Genomic DNA, 19,049 nt, shown 5'->3' with positions numbered 1-19,049 from the left:
GCCAAACCCAAGAAACTTCTAATCTCTGTCACTGAAGTGAGTCTAGGCCAGTTAGCCACAGTTTCTGTCTTCTTGGGGTCTACCTCAATACCATTCTCTGACACTACATGCCCCAAGAACGAAATGCTCCTCAGCCAGAACTCACATTTAGAGAACTTGGCATACAAGCCATGTTCCCTCAAAGTCTGCAAGACCAACCGCAGATGATGGGCATGCTCCTCTGCATTCCTGGAATACACTAAGATATCATCTATGAAGATAATAACGAAGTGATCCAGGTACTGGCTAAACACTCTGTTCATGAGATCCATGAATGCTGCAGGGGCGTTAGTTAACCCGAACGGCATCACAAGGAACTCAAAATGCCCATATCTGGTCCTGAAAGCCGTCTTCGGAACGTCCTCTTCCCTGATCCTCAACTGATGGTACCCCGATCTCAGATCTATTTTGAAGAAACAACCCGCTCCTGCTAGCTGGTCGAATAGATCATCGATCCTTGGCAATGGGTACTTGTTCTTGGTAGTGACTTTGTTCAACTGCCTGTAGTCAATACAAAGTCTAAGGGATCCATCCTTCTTTTTCACAAACAAAACCGGAGCACCCCAGGGTGAGGTACTCGGTCGGATGAAGCCCTTGTCTACGAGCTCCTGTAACTGCTCCTTCAACTCTTTCAATTCTGCTGGCGCCATCCTGTAGGGAGGGATAGAGATCGGTCGGGTTCCAGGCATCAGTTCTATCTCGAACTCTATCTCCCTAGCAGGTGGTAAACCTGGCAGTTCGTCTGGGAACACATCTAAGAACTCTCTAACCACTGGCACCGAGGCGGGCTCTCTAACCTGACTATTTAGCTCTCTCACATGAGCCAAATACCCCTGACATCCCCTCCTGAGCAACCTACGAGCCTGAAGAGCTGATATCAGACCTCTAGGTGTACCCCTCCTGTCTCCTCTGAAGACAACCTCTGATCCATCCTGACCTCTGAACCTGACTACCTTGTCCCTGCAGTCCAAGGTAGCACCATGGGTAGATAACCAGTCCATCCCTAGAATGACGTCAAAATCTGTCAAATCTAGAACCACTAGGTCGGCGGACAAGCATCTTCCCTCAACAAACACAGGACTACACTGGCAGACTGACTCTGCCACAGATGGATCACACTTGGGTCCACTGACCCAGAGAGGACACTCTAACCCAGAAGTCATCAGACCCAACCTCCCCACGGCTCTCGGAGCGATAAAAGAATGAGATGCACCAGGGTCCATCAAGGCATACACATCTGAACAACCAATAATTAAGTTACCTGCCACCACGGTGTTAGATGCATCTGCCTCCTGCTGTGTCAATGTGAAGATCCGTGCCGGAGCTGATGGACCGTCACCTCTGAAACCCGCTGAAGAAGAGGCTGCTCCTCTCCCTCTGCCTCTGCCACTGGCCTGAGGCATGGCTGGAGCTGCTGGCTGCGCTACACTGCCTGAAGCTGTCTGCTGGGACTGAGCTATCGGGGCCGCTCTTGGACAATCTCGAGCTATATGCCCCTCCTGACCACATCTGAAGCAGGTGTTTGTCCCAAACCAACATACTCCCTTGTGTGGCCTACCACACCTCGCACAAACTGCATTATCCACACCAGAGCTTGAGCCACTCCCAAATCCCAGACTAGACTTGACCTTGTTCCAGAACTTATTCTTCTTACCCTTGGGTTTACTCCATCTCTTACTGCCTGAAGCTGCTGCACTCAAGGTAGAGGGATCTACCCTTCCCCCACCCGGAGTTTTAGAACCAGAAGCTTGTGCCACTGTCTGCTTAACTGTCCCCTGGATGATGGCACTAGCCTCCATTCTCCTAGCCATGTCTACTATGGCGTGAAAACTCTCTCTATCTGCTGACTGTACCAAGGAGGAATACCTGGGATGGAGCTTCATGATATACCTCCTCGACTTCTTTTGGTCTGTGCTAAGGTCTTGCCCTGCAAATGGCAGCAACTCCATAAACCTGTCAGTATATTCGTCTACACTCATGTCATCAGTCTGCCTCAACTGCTCGAATTCTATCATCTTCAATTCCCTTGAACTATCAGGGAAAGCCCATCCTGCAAACTCATTTGCAAACTCTTCCCAAGTCATGCTGTCCACTCTCGGGTTCACATAATTCTTGAACCACTCCCGTGCCTTCTTGCACTTAAGCGTGAACCCGGCCATCTGAATGGCTCTACTGTTATCAGCCCCTATCTCATCTGTAATTGCCTTGACCCGCTCCAAGTACACGAACGGGTCATCACCGGTTTCAAACTGGGGAGCACCCAGCTTCATATAGTCTGTCATCTTGACCTTGCTCCCACTGGCTGAGCTAGGTCTAGGTGGCTGAACAACTGGGGCTGCTGGTTCTGCAGGTGGTGCAACATTTTCCGAGGTAGGGTTTGCTGGACTTGGATAGTAGGGTGGAGGTGGATACATTGGGTACTGAGAGTATGGTGGGTAGTATGGTGGGTATGGCATCTGTGTGGGATAAGGGGTGAAACTAGGGTAATCCGATGTACCTCCCATCGAATACCCGGGATGTTGTGAGAAATGTGGGTAGTGAGGTGGCTGTACAAATCCCGAGGCCTGAGTGCCTCCTTGGGACTCTCCCATTCCTTCTTCTGACATATTGACTCCCAAACTGCCATCCCTCCTCTGTTCTACGTCCATATCATCCCCCATATCCTCTGACGCTCCTCCCTGAACTGTCCCTCTGACTGATCTGCTCCTACCCAGATCCAGAGACCTTCTAGGGTCTCTTGCTGCTATGTCCCTGTTGGACCTGCTTGACATTGCCCTAGGCAATGTAGGAGGACGGGCGCTCATGCCCTCATCCTCAGGTGGTACTCCAGTCAATCTTGCTGATCGACGAGTTCCCCTCATCCTGTTTTCTGAAAAACAGTGCACATCACAAGCAACATTAGCATCATATGGTTCATGTGGGCACACATGAACCCGCATCACAAACATCACATATCATAGTATATCATTAATGCACATGCATAAAGTCATGGCATTTCACATCATCATGCAAGACAGGACTCCACATCCTATCCTAGTGGACATGATCTTTCCTTATTGTGCTTGACCTTCTATAACCTTTATGAGCCCGACACTCTAGGTCCGACCATATGAACCTAGGGCTCTGATACCATTCTGTAACGACCCGAAAATCGGACCGCTACCGGCGCTAGGATCCGGGTCGACTTAAGGCCGCCGGGACCCGTAGTGTAACGACCCGGAAATTCGACCCGTTACCGGCGCTAGGATCCAGATCGGCTTAAGGCCGCCGGGACCCGTAGCAAGCCCACATACCTCCTGTAAACCTGTGGAATCCCATACATAACAACATATACATGATCTGTAAAAATTTTTCTTTTCTCTTATCCAAGCAAAACCTGTGCATGCACAAAATCATACATAAACCCCACACTGGAGTCCTCATCAAATACTCCAATGGGGTATCATCATCATACATATCAGCTTGGATAATCATGGTCATTAACATCATTACTCATTAAACACTCTGTACATAATGGGGATTCACACACCTCTAGGTCAAGCACTACTATAATCCTCAATACATCATCAAATCATTCATTACATTACATGGTCATAAATACTCATTACATCATGTTCATGTCCACTACTATCTATTACAACATACATGACTTAACTTCACTCTAGCCGACTTCCTGATCTATCCTGTACCTGCAACTCTGGGGATAAAGGGAGTGGGGTGAGCTACTAGAGCCCAGTGAGCAGAATAATAAAACATCAATTTAAATCATGCTTTCATGTATGCGCCATAACACAAACATTTCACAACAAGGATGAACTTGTCACCATTTAGCCCCTATCTTTCTTACTTATACATACCGGGGGCGTAGAGCCGTAGCAGGCACACCCGGACTTCCATAATCTGTCATAATGCCAGGGGCGTAGAGCCGTAGCAGGCACACCTGGACTCACATAGGCTATCATGTCATACAAGGGCTAATGGATCATTCAACATTCATCCACATCAACAACAAGGTATGCAATGCAACATATTCGTGAATTCTAATGCAAACAACCTAATATATCTCATGGCATTCATGATGCGTGAATCATGCTAAAACATTTCATTAATTTGCTTTAAAACTTAAAGTTTATTCCACTCACCTCTGGCTAGCTCTGAAGAGACTCTGAAGCAGCTGGCTCACTGCTGGGGGTCTCGGTTCCTCGGGTCCGAACCTACACGGGTGGACTCAAATGAGGGACCAAACATACATGAACATGACTCTAAAATACTCCCCAAAAACCCCCTAAAACATCCTGAAAACATCACATGAAAACATGCAAGAAATGGCTGAACAGGGCACTTTCGGCGGCAGGTTCGGCGGCCGAAAGTCCCTCTGCCGCCGAAAGTCATGCAGGTTCGGCGGCACTTTCGGCGGCCGAACCTCCCAGACAGAGACGAAACTTGAGTTTCGGAGGCAGGCTTCGGCAGCCGAAACTGCCTCCACAAGGGGGTTCGGCGGCCGAAAGTCACTTCGGCGGCCGAACCTGAGTTTCTGCCGAAGGGCAGAAACTTGGCTCCCTTGTGTCCACAGCCTCCAAAACGCCTCAAAACATGCATAAACTTGTTTCTACACATGCATACACATCATACATCACACCTAGGGGTCTCAAACTATAATATACCCCAACTACAACACTTCAAACAACACATTTCCAACATACATTGTTCAAATCATAATATAAACCCATAAACCTAACAACAAGCCTAAACATGCATTCTACCCCATCAACTTGCATAAAACTTGCATAAAACATAAAAGAAGCATAGATCGAAGCTTACCTCTTGAAGATCGAGAGGAAGAACGACCCTAGCTCGAAAAATGGAGGGATTTAGCTCCAAGACTTCCAAACTCCAAAACTTGTTTCAAAAGCTTAAATCTTCAAAACTAAGGGAAAACAAGTGAAAATCTTGAAAGATTTAGAGGAAGAACATCAAAAATGGGTGAGGGGCGGCGGAAAGCTCACCTTGGCCGAAAATGGGGAAAAACTCGCCCGTTTTCTGCTAAGGGACCCTTTTATAGTGGCTGGCCAGACCACGTTCGGGGGCCGAATGTGCCTCCGCATGCATGCCATGTTCGGCGGCCGAACATGAGGTTCGGCGGCCGAACCTGGACTTCCCTCACTCATGCTTTCGGGGGCCTAACGTGCCTCCAAAACGCATGCATGTTCGGCGGCCGAACTTGACTTTCGGCGGCCGAACCTGGATTTTCCTCCAAAGATTTTTCATGCAAAAACTCATTTAATTTCTTACTTAAAAACATGAAATACATGAAAACATTTCATAAAATCATAGTTTTACCCTTCTAGAGGTTTCCGACATCCGAGGTCCCACCGGACGGTAGGGATTCCGATACCGGAGTCTAGCCGGGTATTACACGTAGCAAGCCTGACATAAGACCTGTAAACCTGTATAATCCCATACATGATCAACAATAAGCATAAAAATTAAAACTTTCCTTTGCATACTCATCAACCAAACTCAACCTGTGCATAAACATTAACATAACCTTGATCCCTCTGTGGGATCTCATCTGTGCCCTCAAAGGGGTAACATAACCTGTGTTGAGCTGGTTTACATAAACATCATCAAAATCTCTAAGATCATGTATAAAAAGGGATACAACATTCTATGGTCAAGCACACACTAACATCCATAAAACTCATTTCATAACTATACTGTACTTTTTACATTACAATTAGATCATGTCCATTGCTATCTATTACATAAGCACGACTTCTTTACTCTATCCGGACTCCCGCTCTATACTGTACCTGCAAGCCTGGGGGTAAAGGGAGAGGGGTGAGCTAAAAGCCCAGTGAGTAGAGCTATTAAAAACACATTAACACTATGCTCTATGAAATGCATCATAACACAAACAATTCACATAAGGGTTGGGTGAACTTGTCACCAAATAGTCCAAGTTAACTCTGTGCCAGGCCGTAGCATGGGGTCCTGGTCTTCCTGTCATACATACATTACTTACCATTTTCCAGGGCCTCCTCTGGGCTCCTGGTCTTCGAGTCCCATAACTGTGTTTTACTCTGTGCCAGGCCTGTAGACTGGGGCCTGGTCTTTCTTACTCTATGCCAGGCCGTAGCATGGGGTCCTGGTCTTCCTGTCTTGGACTAATTGGGTCATCCAACATTCACCCACATCAACAACAATTTATGCAATGCGGCATATTCGTGAAAACTAATGCAATCATCCTATTGCATAATCATGATGCATGAAACATGATAAAGCATTTAATTTAAAAGATTTAGTTTTAGTTCCACTCACCTCTGGCTGACTCTGACAACACCGAAGCAGCTGAACTCACTGCTGGGGTCCTCGGTTCCTCGGGTCCGAACCTACACAGGTGGACTCAAATGAGGGACCAAACATGCTAGAACATAACTCTAAACTACTCCCCAAAAACCCCCTAAAACATCCTGAAAATATCACATAGAGATATGCATGAAATGGCTGAACAGGGCACTTTCGGCGGCACCTTCGGCGGCCGAAAGTCCTGGACAGAGACGAAACTCAGGTAGGTTCGGCGGCACCTTCGGCGGCCGAAAGTGCCAGACAGAGACGAAAGTCTCTTTTCGGGGGCAACTTCGGCAGCCGAAAGGCCTGCCTCCCCAGCCATGTTCGGTGGCCGAAAGTACCTTCGGCTGCCGAACCTGGTTTCTGTCAAAGGGCAGAAACTTGGCTCCCTTAGCACATTTCGCCTCCAAACCTTCCAAACATGCATATTTTTCAACCAAAGCATGCATACAAGTTCCTAGGGGCCTCAAACATACATATACCCCATCTACAACACTTCAATCACACACAATCAAGCTACATTGTTCAAAAAGTCATCAAAAACCTATAGGTTCAACATATACCCTAACATGCATTATACCCCTTAAAAACTTCATAAAACTTGTTTAAATCATACATTGAGCTTAAGATCGGCTCTTACCTCTTGAAGATCGAGGGTTGAGGAGATTTAAACTTGGAGATGGGAGAAGTTCCAACCTTTGGTCTCCAAGCTCCAAAACTCGTTCTAAGCTCAAAGATCTTCAAAACCAAAGTTATAAACTTGTAAAGATCATGGAAAAAGGAAGGAAAAACTCAAGATTGGGGAAGGATGGCGGAATGCTCACCTTGGCCGAAATGGGGAGAAAAAGCTCGCCCATTTTCGGCTAAGGGACCCTTTTATAGGTGGCTGGCCAGGCCACGTTCGGGGGCCGAATGTGCCTCCGCATCCATGCAATGTTCGGCGGCCAAACTTGACTTTCGGCGGCCGAACCTGGACTGCCCTCACTCATGCTTTCGGGGGCCTAACGTGCCTCCAAAACGCATGCACGTTCGGCGGCCGAACTTGACTTTCGGCGGCCGAACCTGGGTTTTCCTCCAAGGACTTTTCATGCCAAAAACTCATTTAATTTCACACTTAAAACCATTAAAACATAAAAACATTTCATAAAAACATGATTCTACCCTTCTAGAGGTCTCCGACATCCGAGATTCCACCGGACGGTAGGAATTCCGATACCGGAGTCTAGCCGGGTATTACAAATATTCTTAAGGGGGGAAGAATATAATACCCAGCTAGATTCCGGCATCAGAATCCTTACCTTCCGGTGGACTTTCCGTTGGAATCTAGAATTCTGAAGATGTTAGAGTCTTCGAGAGGGGTAAAATGTGTTTTCTAAAATGTTTTAAATATGATGTTATAGTTTTAATGCAAAAGGAAGTGAGTTTTGAAGAGAAAAGACCAAGGAGGCATTTGCCAGGTTCGGCCGCCGAAGGTGAAGTTTGGCCACCGAACATTGCATGGTTTTGCTGCCTCCGAAGCCCATGTTCGGCCGCCGAACGTTGCATGGTTTTGCATACAGTTTTGGCCGCCGAAGGAGAGGCGGTTGGCCACCTATAAAAGCCCCGTTGACTGATAATGGAGTGTGCATTCACTCTCTTTTCGTGCAAGGGTAGGCTCATGCTCTCCTTTGGTTGTTTTTATGATGTTTCTTCAAATCATTTAAAGTTAGCATGGGTTTTCTCCTTGTTTTGAAGAGTTGTGAGCTTTGAGCAAGGTTTTAAAGTTTGAAGACTTTGGAGCTTGGATTCTCCATATCTTCAAGTTTGAGGTCGCACCAACTCTTGTTCTTCAAGAGGTAAGTGTAGATCCTTAGCTTTTATGAAGTTTTAAATGAGTTTTATGAAGGGTTAAGGGGGTTTTATGCATGAGTTGCATGGTATGCATGTTTAGGGTTTTGATACCCTTTGTGACAAAAGTATGTTATTGCATGCTATGTGAGTTTTGTTGGGGGTTTAGGCTAATTTGAGACCCCTATATGCTTGTTGTATGAGTTATGCATGTTGGGAGAGGTTTTGAGGTATGTTTTGGGTGGTTGGAGGGTTTGGGAGGCTTGAATGCATGAGAGGCTGAGTTCTGGATGAACTCAGGTTCGGCCACCGAAGGTAGTTTCGGCCGCCGAACATGCCTTTGAATGCTTGGTTTGGCCGCCTAACCTTGCCCCCGAAAATGGACTTTCGGCTCTAGAAGGGACTTTCGGCCGCCGAAGGTGCTGCCGAAGGTGTCTGGCTTTCGTCTCTGGAGGAGACTTTCGGCCGCCGAACCTGCCTCCAAAAGTGCCTGACTTTTGGATCTATGGGAGCATTCGGCCGCCGAATGTGCCGCCGAAGATGCCCTGTCCAGCCTTATCCTTTGCTTGTTTTGCATGCATGTTTTGAAAGGGGTTTTTGGGGAGATGTTTAGTATTATGTTCGAGTTGTTTGGTCCCTCATTTGAGTCCACCTGTGTAGGATCGGACCTAGGGAACCGAGGAGGTCAGCAGAGTTAGTTGGTCCTGAGTAGCCCAGTAGTTGCTAAAGGTGAGTAGAATACAATTCCTTTATTTTAAAGCAAATGAACTTACTTTGGAGCATGATCTATGCATCATAAAATGCCATGATATGTATTAGGTTGTTTTGCATTAGAATCCACGAATATGATGCATTGCATAATATGTTGTTGATGTGGATGGATATTGGATGATCCTTAGCCATTGATATGAGATAAGATGACATGATATGAGATATGATATGAGATAGAAAGACCAGGTCGCCCTTGGCACTATGTTATATGTAAGAGAAGACCAGGTGAGGCCGTATCGCCCCTGGCGTAGTTGGACATGTTATGATATGAGCTATATAAGAGAAGACTAGGTGATGCCGTATCGCCCCTGGTGTAGTTGGACATATTACGATATGTAGAGGGCTATTGGTAACAAGTTCATCCTTGATGTGATATGTTTGTGATGTGATGCATTTCATGAGAGCATATGTTTTAAATGGATTTGTATTATTATTCTGCTCACTGGGCTTTAGTAGCTCAGCCCTCTCCCAAATTTCCAATTTTGCAGGGCTAGTTAGAGATAGCACGGGATAGCAGCTAGGGTGGAGTGTATGTCATAGAATAGTAGTGGACATGATGTAATTCAAAGTTTTGTATTGTAAAATGATATTATTTAATGTGTACAGAGTTATAGTATTGTGCTTGGCCCGAGTTGGATAATCCCTTGGTACATGAGTTTTATGTTATGTTTATACTGATTTATGTGTTAGACCGAGTTTGACATAGGGTATACTGACCCTAGGGGTTCTATGTGTTCAGACATAGTGCATGCACAGGTCAAGCTTGGTAGATGTGAAAAGTTTTAAGGTTTTATGGAAATGTTTGATCATGTATGGGATGATACCAGCTGTACAGGATGCGTAACAGGCTTGTTACGGGTCCCGGCGGCCTTAAACCGATCTGGATTCTAGCGCCGGTAGCGGTCCGGTTTCCGGGTCGTTACACTATTCCTTCCTTTGAATGGAGGAATTTTCATTTTGATAGAGTTTATCTTGCTATCTCTTTGTTTTGGTCACTATTCCTTTCTGGATTTATCACTTATAAATTGTACTTCATCATCAAATTCATTTTGAATTTTTCAAATTCAAATTGTTGTGGAAGTGTAACTTAATTTTTGTTACATTTGGTATTATTCACTATGGCTTACCTCAACTCTTCAATTTGTCTATAGTGGCTCTCTATGATGCATGTTCCTAATTTCATTGAACACAAATTTGTTAGTTAGGTATTCGGTTATCACTATTTTTGCTTTACCTGATAGTGACCTATAAAAAATTTTAGCAAAAAAGAAAAGGTTTTTACCTCATATATTCTATCTTGTGTATCACTCAATATAGTGTCATTCCATTTGTATTTCATTCAAAAGTTGGCATTACTTCCTTTTGATCTCACTATTTAAGCCTTTTAAAACCCTTGTTCCTCTTCTTTAACTTATACTTTAGAGCCAAAGCAAGCAACACAGATAGTATAAGCAAATATTTTTTAAAGTTTTATAATGATAATCCTAGCCAGTGAAGAAAGCAATAAAAACTTAAAGCTAGAAGACAAACTTTTCACAAAAAGTAAAAATTTTGTATGTTTAGAATGCAATATGTAAGAGCAACATGAATACAAAATGCTACTCTAAAAGTACTTGAAACAAAAATGAAGCTAGACAATAACTAAATTAAGATTGAAAAAAAAAAAGAGAGATAAAAATAGAAAATTAAATACAAAGTTAGTTGTTCTCTAATTGGAACCCGAATAAGAGGAAACAAATAAACCAAACTAGCTGAATTTCTGCTAATCAACAAACATAATCAACTAGGAAATGTTCAAATTTAGTTGCATTAATAATGAACTTTGGACAAGAAACTTAATTAATATTCATTCAGCAATCCAACAATATAACCAACGACTACACATATTTAGTTTCACATATTTGTCACATTTTCTTATTTTGCTTCTCAATCTCTTGAATCTTTTTAAAGAAAATTTTAGAATTAAATCTCCAAGATTCATTACCAACTTAACATTTTCACCTCTAGAAATCTTACCACAAGGGATTTCAACAGATTCCGATAGAAGGTTGTTCATTTTGAAAGAACAAGATCAAAGAACCCTTTTAGTTCTAAGTTAAAAAGAAAATAATAAATATAAAGAAGACATGATGTATAGAAAAATGGTGATTGTTTGATTATGAAAGATGAGAATTTAATTTATCAAAAAATATCTCAAAATTATAAAGAGTTGTTGTAGAGAAAAAAGGAGAGGAATGAGATACAGAGGTTAACAAAAAGGCGAAAACCCTATGTTAACCCTTAAAGTATTCATCAATAGTCAGATAAACTCTTAAACGTTTTTAGATTTAAACAAGTCCTTCAATTATTAAAATAAACCAAATAAGTTTTTTAAATTTTTTAAAATAGATCAAATATGCCCTTAGAGTATATATATGCCTTTCAAAGTTTAAAATAAAATAAATAAGTTGTTCAAATTTTTGAAATAGATATCAATTATTCTATTAAGAAATTAGTAGATGATATAAACCGACAAACATCACTAAATGATATTAATTACAAAACAACGTGATAAAATATGAAAATAAATAATTAAATTAAAAATAATAACTTATTTGATATATTTTGAAAATTTAAAGGCTTTATTTAATATTTTTTAAAATTTGAAGGATTTATATGTTCTCGGATGTCATATTTAATCTATAATAAAAATTTAAAGGTTTTATTTAATTTATTTAAATAATTATAGGGCTTGTTTAAATTTAAAAATATTTAAGGGCTTATATGACTATTGATGAATATTTTAAGGGTTAAAATAAACTTTTTTTTTACTTAAAAAAAATTTTGATCTTTAGGATTTACTAATGGCATCTTCACCTTAAAGCAGTTGAAGTAAGCTTGATTTTGATGAAAATGAAAATAAATAATTTAATTTCTGAAATTTAAAAACTAAATTAGTATTATTATAAGTGGTAAACATAAAAGCTAAATTGTAAATAGTAAATATTTTAAAAATAAAATAAAAAAACATAAACATTCGTTTCTCCAAATCAAAGGAACTGACATCTTATCTTTAATTTATCATATTCTCTTTTTTTTTTTTTTTTAAATCACCTCCAAACAGTTCTTTCTTCTCTAAAAAGTAAGAACAAAAATTTTACTTTATTCTAAAATTTTGAATAAAGAAATTAGAAAAAGAAAATCTTTCACCTACTTTTTTTACTTCTTAATTCTCTCACTTTGTCGATCGTAATTGTGAACTTTGTGGTTGGACAGCACAAGAACACCTAACAAACACCATCAACATTTATTGTTATTATTATTATTATTATTGAATTTGACTTTAATTTATGGATTTGTTTGATACCCATTGTAAGCATTTGAGAATTATAAATTTATATAAAATTTTAAAGTTTTGAATAATTACTTAATTTTTATTTTATTCAAAAAGATATTTTTAACTAATCAAAATTTTTTTTTAGTGTTTAAAACGTGTAAGAATATGAAAATTTTTGTTTCAAACAAATGGTAGCTTAATCAATACCAAATTTAAAAGGAAAATTAACTATTGGAAATAGTAATTCAAAAAATGGAAATAGCAGAAAAATGTTAGTTGATTTTAATAATTACTTAATAATAAATGCTTGATAAGGCTATTTTATTTATATATAAAATTATTATTAAAAATTTTAATGTTGAGCATTATAATTATTTTTCATAGTTGAAATACATTATAAAAAGATAACAATATTAATAAAATCACTATTTTTTAATGTTCATAGTTGAAATTTTCAATATTTAAATGTAAATATTTTACAAATATGGCTATATATGTAATTTATTTATTTATTATATTTATATAGAAAAAAGGTAAACATGCAATTAGAAAATTATGGTTGTATTAGCTCAAGTGGTTAAATAATTGTCATTTTAACTAAAATTATAATAGATGTTTATACAATCAATCGATTTAAATAAAAAACAATCGATCAAATTAAATTAATTCAAAAATTAAATTTAACTTTTATTTATTTTAATTCGATTTAATTTTTAATTTTAAATATTTTGATTCGATTTTAATTAGAAAAAATTAAAAAAATCAAATCAAACCGATTAGTAATAATAATATATTATCTTTAATAATATAGAGAAATTAGATCGTAATAATCAATGTTGAATACTAAATTAAAATATAAAAAAATAAAAAGTCTAATAAAAAACTCAATTCAACAAATCAAATTGAATCAGACCAATTTGATTTCAATCAATTTCTGTTCAAATTTAATTAAATTAATTTTTATAAATATTAAAATTTTAATTTTTAATATATTTAATTCAATTCAATTTGTAACCGAACCCAATCTTATCACTAAATCTTTCTAATATAATTAAGAATATTCCTTAAAATTTATATTTAAATAAAGGATAGGAAAGAAAAACATGAATGAGTAATTCCTCATTTCGGATTTCTGTAAGATTGAAAAAAAAAATTAAATGGATTAGTTGCCCTAACTTTTCTTTTTTCAATATCGATGGAATAACATAAAGGTTGGATTTGCATCTCAATTTAAAAAAAAAAAAAAGTTGAATTTGTGGGATCTTAAACTTTGAAATATATGATATATGTCAACTATTTAAAACTACAATTAAAATAATTTTACAATCTCAATTGCTAAATAACGTGAATTTTTTAAAGTATTTTTAAATTAATTTGAGGTAAACATGATATTTTTTCAATATAAAAAAATAAAAATATTTTAATTTTAAAATTTATATATTGTATATAATTTATATTATTATTATTATAATTTATATAGAAGAATCATAAAATATTTATTAATAATTTTCGGAAAATAATAATGTAAAGCATAGCTATCCTGAATTTTTTTTCTTTAGGAGGTAGTGAATTGTAAGATTATTTGCTTAATGATATTAACATAAAAAAATATAAAGGATAAAAAAATAATATTAAAAAATGATGAGGAGTTTAATAAAATAAAATAAAATAAAATGTGGGCATTAAAATTAAATTTTCTTTTTTCTTTTTTTTATAAAAAAAATTCAAACTAGGAAAGTCACCATCTCCCATCGTCTCCCATTTTTACAATGTTATTCTTCTTACATGAGAGGATAGCCAAACCTCTCTCTCTCTCTCTCTTTCTATTCTCTCTCTAGCTATATATAAATATGCCCATATTTGTTGCAAACCCATTTCTTTTCTCTCACATCTCTCTTCCTCTCTCCCCTTCTCCTACATAAAAAATCTTATTATCATTAGGCCTTATAAATATATCCAATTGAATTATTAACAGTAATTACACAGATAGACAAAGAGAGGGAGAAAGCAGAAAAAGAGGGCCTTTCTCGCCCTCTCTTCTTGTTATGCCTCCTCTCAGATCTTAGATTATCTCTGTTTTTCTTTTTCTTTGACAAATTTTCCATAATAAAAGCTTCTCTTTTCGATTTTCTGTTGCATAGCTTCTGGGTTTTGGATCCTGTAATCATTCCTTGTCAATTTTGATCTTCTTCTCGTTGTTTCTCACGAATCCTGGATCGCTGGTTGATCCATATTTGATCGGTGAAAGGTCTTTTATGCTTTTGGATTGAATCCAAGAGTACCCATTTCATAAATACCTGTAAATATCCAAGCTTTGTTTTGTTTCTTTTGGCGAGGTATTGTTGTTTTCTTTGTTTAATCGGCATTTTGATATCATGTATCTGATTGCTTTTATAAGCATAATATTATATTCTATATGTTTTGAAATATCTCATGCCTGTGAATGTTGGGCTGTTCATATTCTGTTGCATCAAATTCTGTGTTGCAATTTAGATCTGGTGTTTGGTTGGTAAACTACTGGAAATGGATGATTCTTTGATCAGATGAACGGATTTACGTTTCTATTTGTTGTGTGTTTCATTTCTTTGGAATTTTATTGATGGGATTTGTTTGCAGAAATGGAAATGGAGCTTGGAAAGCTATTCATTGGTGGGATTTCATGGGACACAAATGAAGACCGTCTTAGGCAGTATTTCCAGACTTTTGGCGAAGTCGTGGAGGCTGTGATAATGAAGGATCGGGCTACTGGTCGTGCCCGTGGCTTTGGTTTTGTTGTTTTTGCAGACCCTTCTGTTGCTGAGAGAGTTGTGATGGAAAAGCATCTCATAGATGGTAGAAATGTAAGTTTTGACGTTTAAATTCTCAAAAATTTGCATTTGGGCCAATCTTGTTTTCTTGTCTTTGTTTCTACTCCAATTATTTACCTGTAGGGAGAAGCTTATTCAAAAAGTAAATTTTGGTGAAGAATAATATGGTGGTGTTATAATGTTGAGATGACAACAACAGATAATTGATACTTCTCTATTAGTTAACAATCAATTCAATCATTTTCTTTTGTGGGGTTGGAAGAGGTGTTCTATCGGCTACATGTCACTATTGGACGATTCAAATTACTAAAGAACACATATACTCAACAGTCTTCAGCAAATTATTAATTCCTGAGGTACAGCAAGTAATTATAGGATTATCAATGTGGAAGTTCATAATTTGGCAACTCTAAGCGCCAACAGAAATTAGAAGCCATAGAACGAATTCCATTTTTCGAACTTACAGATTTTGTTTTAGAAGTAATTGTGGCAAATGATATTAGAAATGGCTACTCATGTGTAAATTCAATTGGAAGGTATTGTTAAGTATCAATGAAGACCAAGGTTAATCTGATTCAGTAGAGTGATGCTAATGGGTACTAAAATTAAATCCTACTGAAAAATTGAGGGAGGGGAAGATTAGAGGCTCAACTACATCAAGAAAAAGAAAATGCTCATCAGATATGGCTTTTGAAATTGGATGCTATAATTTTGATTGGCTGGCTGGCCATGGCTTTTATTTTTCTTGAGAGATAAAACACTAAATGGTCTCTGGTTCTTGGATCACTTGATTAGTTGGTGACCTGCCAAAAAACTTATATGCTGCCTTTTGCAAGCATATGCTGCATATGCAATATAAATGACAATTTTTCAACTTTAACCAAGTCTTAATCAGAAAGTAGTTGGGGTTGGCTATTTCGATCGGTTTCCTGCATTCCACCTGGTTTATGTCAAAATCATTATTATAAAATATCAAAGCTGTTAACCCTCTCTCACTTCTCATATAAGCTTAAGTTACATTACCATTCATCGCCATAATCCCCATGAATATATAATTACAGGAACAGTAATATGTGCTCTCATTTTGATAATTGCACTTATTTTACAGGCATTCTTTAATTCTTTATTTTGCAGTATTTTATTGAGATAGAAACTATGGTCTATTTCTAAACATGGAATATGGAGTAGACTTTTCATTATTAAGCTTTTGATTCCCAGGTTGAAGCAAAGAAGGCAGTTCCCAGGGAGGATCAAAACATTCTGAATAGAAACAGTGGCAGCAGCATACATGGTTCACCTGGTCCAGCTCGTACAAAGAAAATATTTGTAGGAGGTTTAGCATCTACAGTCACAGAGACAGACTTTAAGAAGTACTTTGATCATTTTGGGATAATTACAGATGTTGTGGTTATGTATGACCACAACACTCAAAGGCCAAGAGGGTTTGGTTTTATCACTTATGATTCAGAGGAAGCAGTGGATAAAGTGTTGCAGAAAACCTTTCACGAACTCAATGGTAAAATGGTTGAGGTCAAGCGGGCTGTTCCCAAAGAATTATCACCAGGGCCAACTCGGGGCCAGTTAAGTGGATTTAATTATGGTGCAACTAGAGTTGGTAGCTTATTGAATGGTTACACTCAGACTCAGGGATACGGTGCAAATTCTACTGGAGGACTTGGTCTTAGAATGGATGGTAGGTTTAGTCCTGTTACTGTTGGTCGGAGTAACTTTTCTCCATTTGGTCCTGGTTTTGGGATGGGGCTGAATTTTGACCAGGGTTTGAGTCCTAGTCATGGGGGAAATCCCAACCTAGGTTCTAACCTTGGCTATGGGAGAATGAGCCCTTCATATAGTGGAAATTCCAACAGGTATGATAGCCCTATTGGATACAATGGAGTCAATGGTGGAAATAGTTCTGCCTTAAATTCAACTGCTCGAACTTTGTGGGGCAATGGAAGCATTAATCATGCTCCACAATCCACAAATTCTAGTACTTCAATGGGCTCTGGAGCTGGAAATTCAAGAATGGGTTCGTTTAGCAGTATTGGAGGACTCTGGGGTTCCTCAGTTAATTTTGGACAGGGTGGAGGTGCTGTCTCTGCCTATAGCAGTGGCAATCTTAGCTACAATAATGGAGATTTCAGCAACGGGCTTGGAGGGGTAGGGTATGGGAGAAACAGTGGGACAAGTTTTGGACCATTTTCAGCTCATGCTGCATCACAAGATGATTTTGGTGGGTCTTATGCAGACATTTATGAAAATGGCCCATTGTACGGGGATGCTGCATGGCGAACTTCACCTTTAGAGCTAGAGGATTCTGGCTCATTTGATTTTGGGCTTGGAAATGCAGCTACAGATGCTGTGACTAAAAACTCTGCTGGTTATGGTGGTGCTTATAGTGTTGCCAATGGACAAGCAAATAGAGGTAATTCTGCCCTTTCTTTCCATTCTTTTCAACTTTTGTTTAGTTTGGAGAAATTATAGACCCCCCTTTTCGAGCCAATAAAATTAATATTAAAAAAAGATAAAAAGAGTAGTTGCACAAGTGTACACATCAACCTCTTGACTGGTTTGTTAATTGACCACTGCTAACTAATTATTTGAGTTTTGAAAATGTGAATCTTTTGCTTGCTATGCGATCAGTTGTCACAGCATTACTTGTGAAACTGAATCTTGCTTAGAGGCTTCTAATGTTTTTTGTTTATAATTGGTTATACATGCATGGTAGTTGGCTTGTAGTACACGTAGAACTGTAAAAGAGATTTTCAGGAAATAGACTCCTCATTTAGCTTTCCCTCATGCGCTCGGGCATTCTTTATTATATATTTTTTGTCATGTCAGAAGCTCCCCTTCATCCCTGCTGTCTTGAAGAACAGCATTATTTTTTAAAAAAAAATTATTTCATTTGCTATTTTGCTTATAGAGATTAGCATCTCAGAACATTGTCTAACCTTCCCTGCACGTTAATTTTCAATTACTGATGAACTGGAGTTTATTTATTTTATTTCTCTTGATATGTAGTAAACTGATTTTTTGCGTAAAGGTTAAGAGTCTAATTGATTCTTTATATTGACTAAGTTCATTAATATGGATGCAATCTTATTTGAGGTGGATTTGAAAGTTCACTTCGACAAGGCTAATCGTTGTAGAATCTATCCAAGTCTCAATTTCAATCTCCTTGGTCTAAATGCAATGTTATTCTAATTTATAGTTATTATGACAATTCTAACATTATGTTGGTAATGTTTGTTTCAGGAATTGCCACTTAGGATGACTATGGTGTGAATGTGAAGAGGTTATTGTAGGTGAAGTATATCTGATTAAGCGAATTTCATACACTTTCCTTCCCCAGATGTTTCAGTTTATATTCAGAACTCGATTAGAGCTAATCGGTTTGGTTGGTTTTGATGAATTTATATGGTAGAGTGCAGTCACAAGGAATTCTGTGTAAGGTTTGAGCATTGAGGTTTTTTTATGGTATAGGTTTTTCTTTTCTTTCTTGGAATTTGATTAAGATGTAAAATCAGATTGCTGGTATACACAGAATTACTGTATCATGCATCTCTGGTGACATTGATACAAAAAAAAAAAAAAAAAAAAAAAAAAAAAAAAAAAAAAAAACTTTTTTCTTTTAATGTCCCCCCCCCCCACTATTTTGGGTTAATTTTAATTTTCACCTCTGTGATATCCAGCAAATTGCTGGTTCTCGTTAAGTATGTTGAAGTTCTATTTATTAGGTTTTTCTTTTGGACAAGAGATTGTAAAAGAAGTTTGTTTTATTATTGTGAAACTTTTGAGGTTTGATCTTCCAGCCTCCAAAAGAACCAACCAAATAACAAGTTGTTAAATATAGTTATTCATGTTCATTCATCATTTTATCATTTTAGAGACTTCTTTCTTTATTTGTTGTTTATGTTTGCAATAGAAAATAACCCACT

At 38.2% G+C, this 19,049-nt stretch overlaps 1 protein-coding gene across 2 annotated transcripts; it reads left to right on the top strand.

The window, feature by feature from the left end:
- The first annotated feature begins 14,060 nt into the window (after positions 1-14,060).
- LOC110623363 (heterogeneous nuclear ribonucleoprotein 1) lies at positions 14,061-18,989 on the top strand. Of its 2 annotated transcripts, none has more exons than XM_021768279.2 (4): positions 14,061-14,640; positions 14,921-15,144; positions 16,330-17,536; positions 18,367-18,989. In XM_021768279.2, the coding sequence occupies exons 2-4, from the start codon at positions 14,923-14,925 to the stop codon at positions 18,378-18,380; spliced, it is 1,443 nt and encodes a 480-aa protein (XP_021623971.1). In that variant the 5' UTR covers positions 14,061-14,640; positions 14,921-14,922; the 3' UTR covers positions 18,381-18,989. The 2 variants fall into 2 exon arrangements, with proteins under 2 accessions (XP_021623971.1, XP_021623972.1); XM_021768280.2 differs by having other exon boundaries at positions 14,102-14,603.
- The last annotated feature ends 60 nt before the right edge of the window (positions 18,990-19,049 follow it).

Source organism: Manihot esculenta, chromosome 9 (assembly GCF_001659605.2).
Source record: "Manihot esculenta cultivar AM560-2 chromosome 9, M.esculenta_v8, whole genome shotgun sequence".
NCBI lineage: Eukaryota > Viridiplantae > Streptophyta > Magnoliopsida > Malpighiales > Euphorbiaceae > Manihot > Manihot esculenta.
The sequence above is the reverse complement of the archived record's forward strand: the minus strand, read 5'-3'. Positions and strand labels throughout refer to the sequence as shown.

Coding starts and splice junctions, on each gene's coding strand:
- LOC110623363 (XM_021768279.2), top strand. CDS start 14,923: ATGGAAATGGAGCTTGGAAAGCTATTCATTGGTGGGATTTCATGGGAC. Junction 15,145..16,329: donor ATCTCATAGATGGTAGAAAT/GTAAGTTTTGAC, acceptor TTTGATTCCCAG/GTTGAAGCAAAGAAGGCAGT.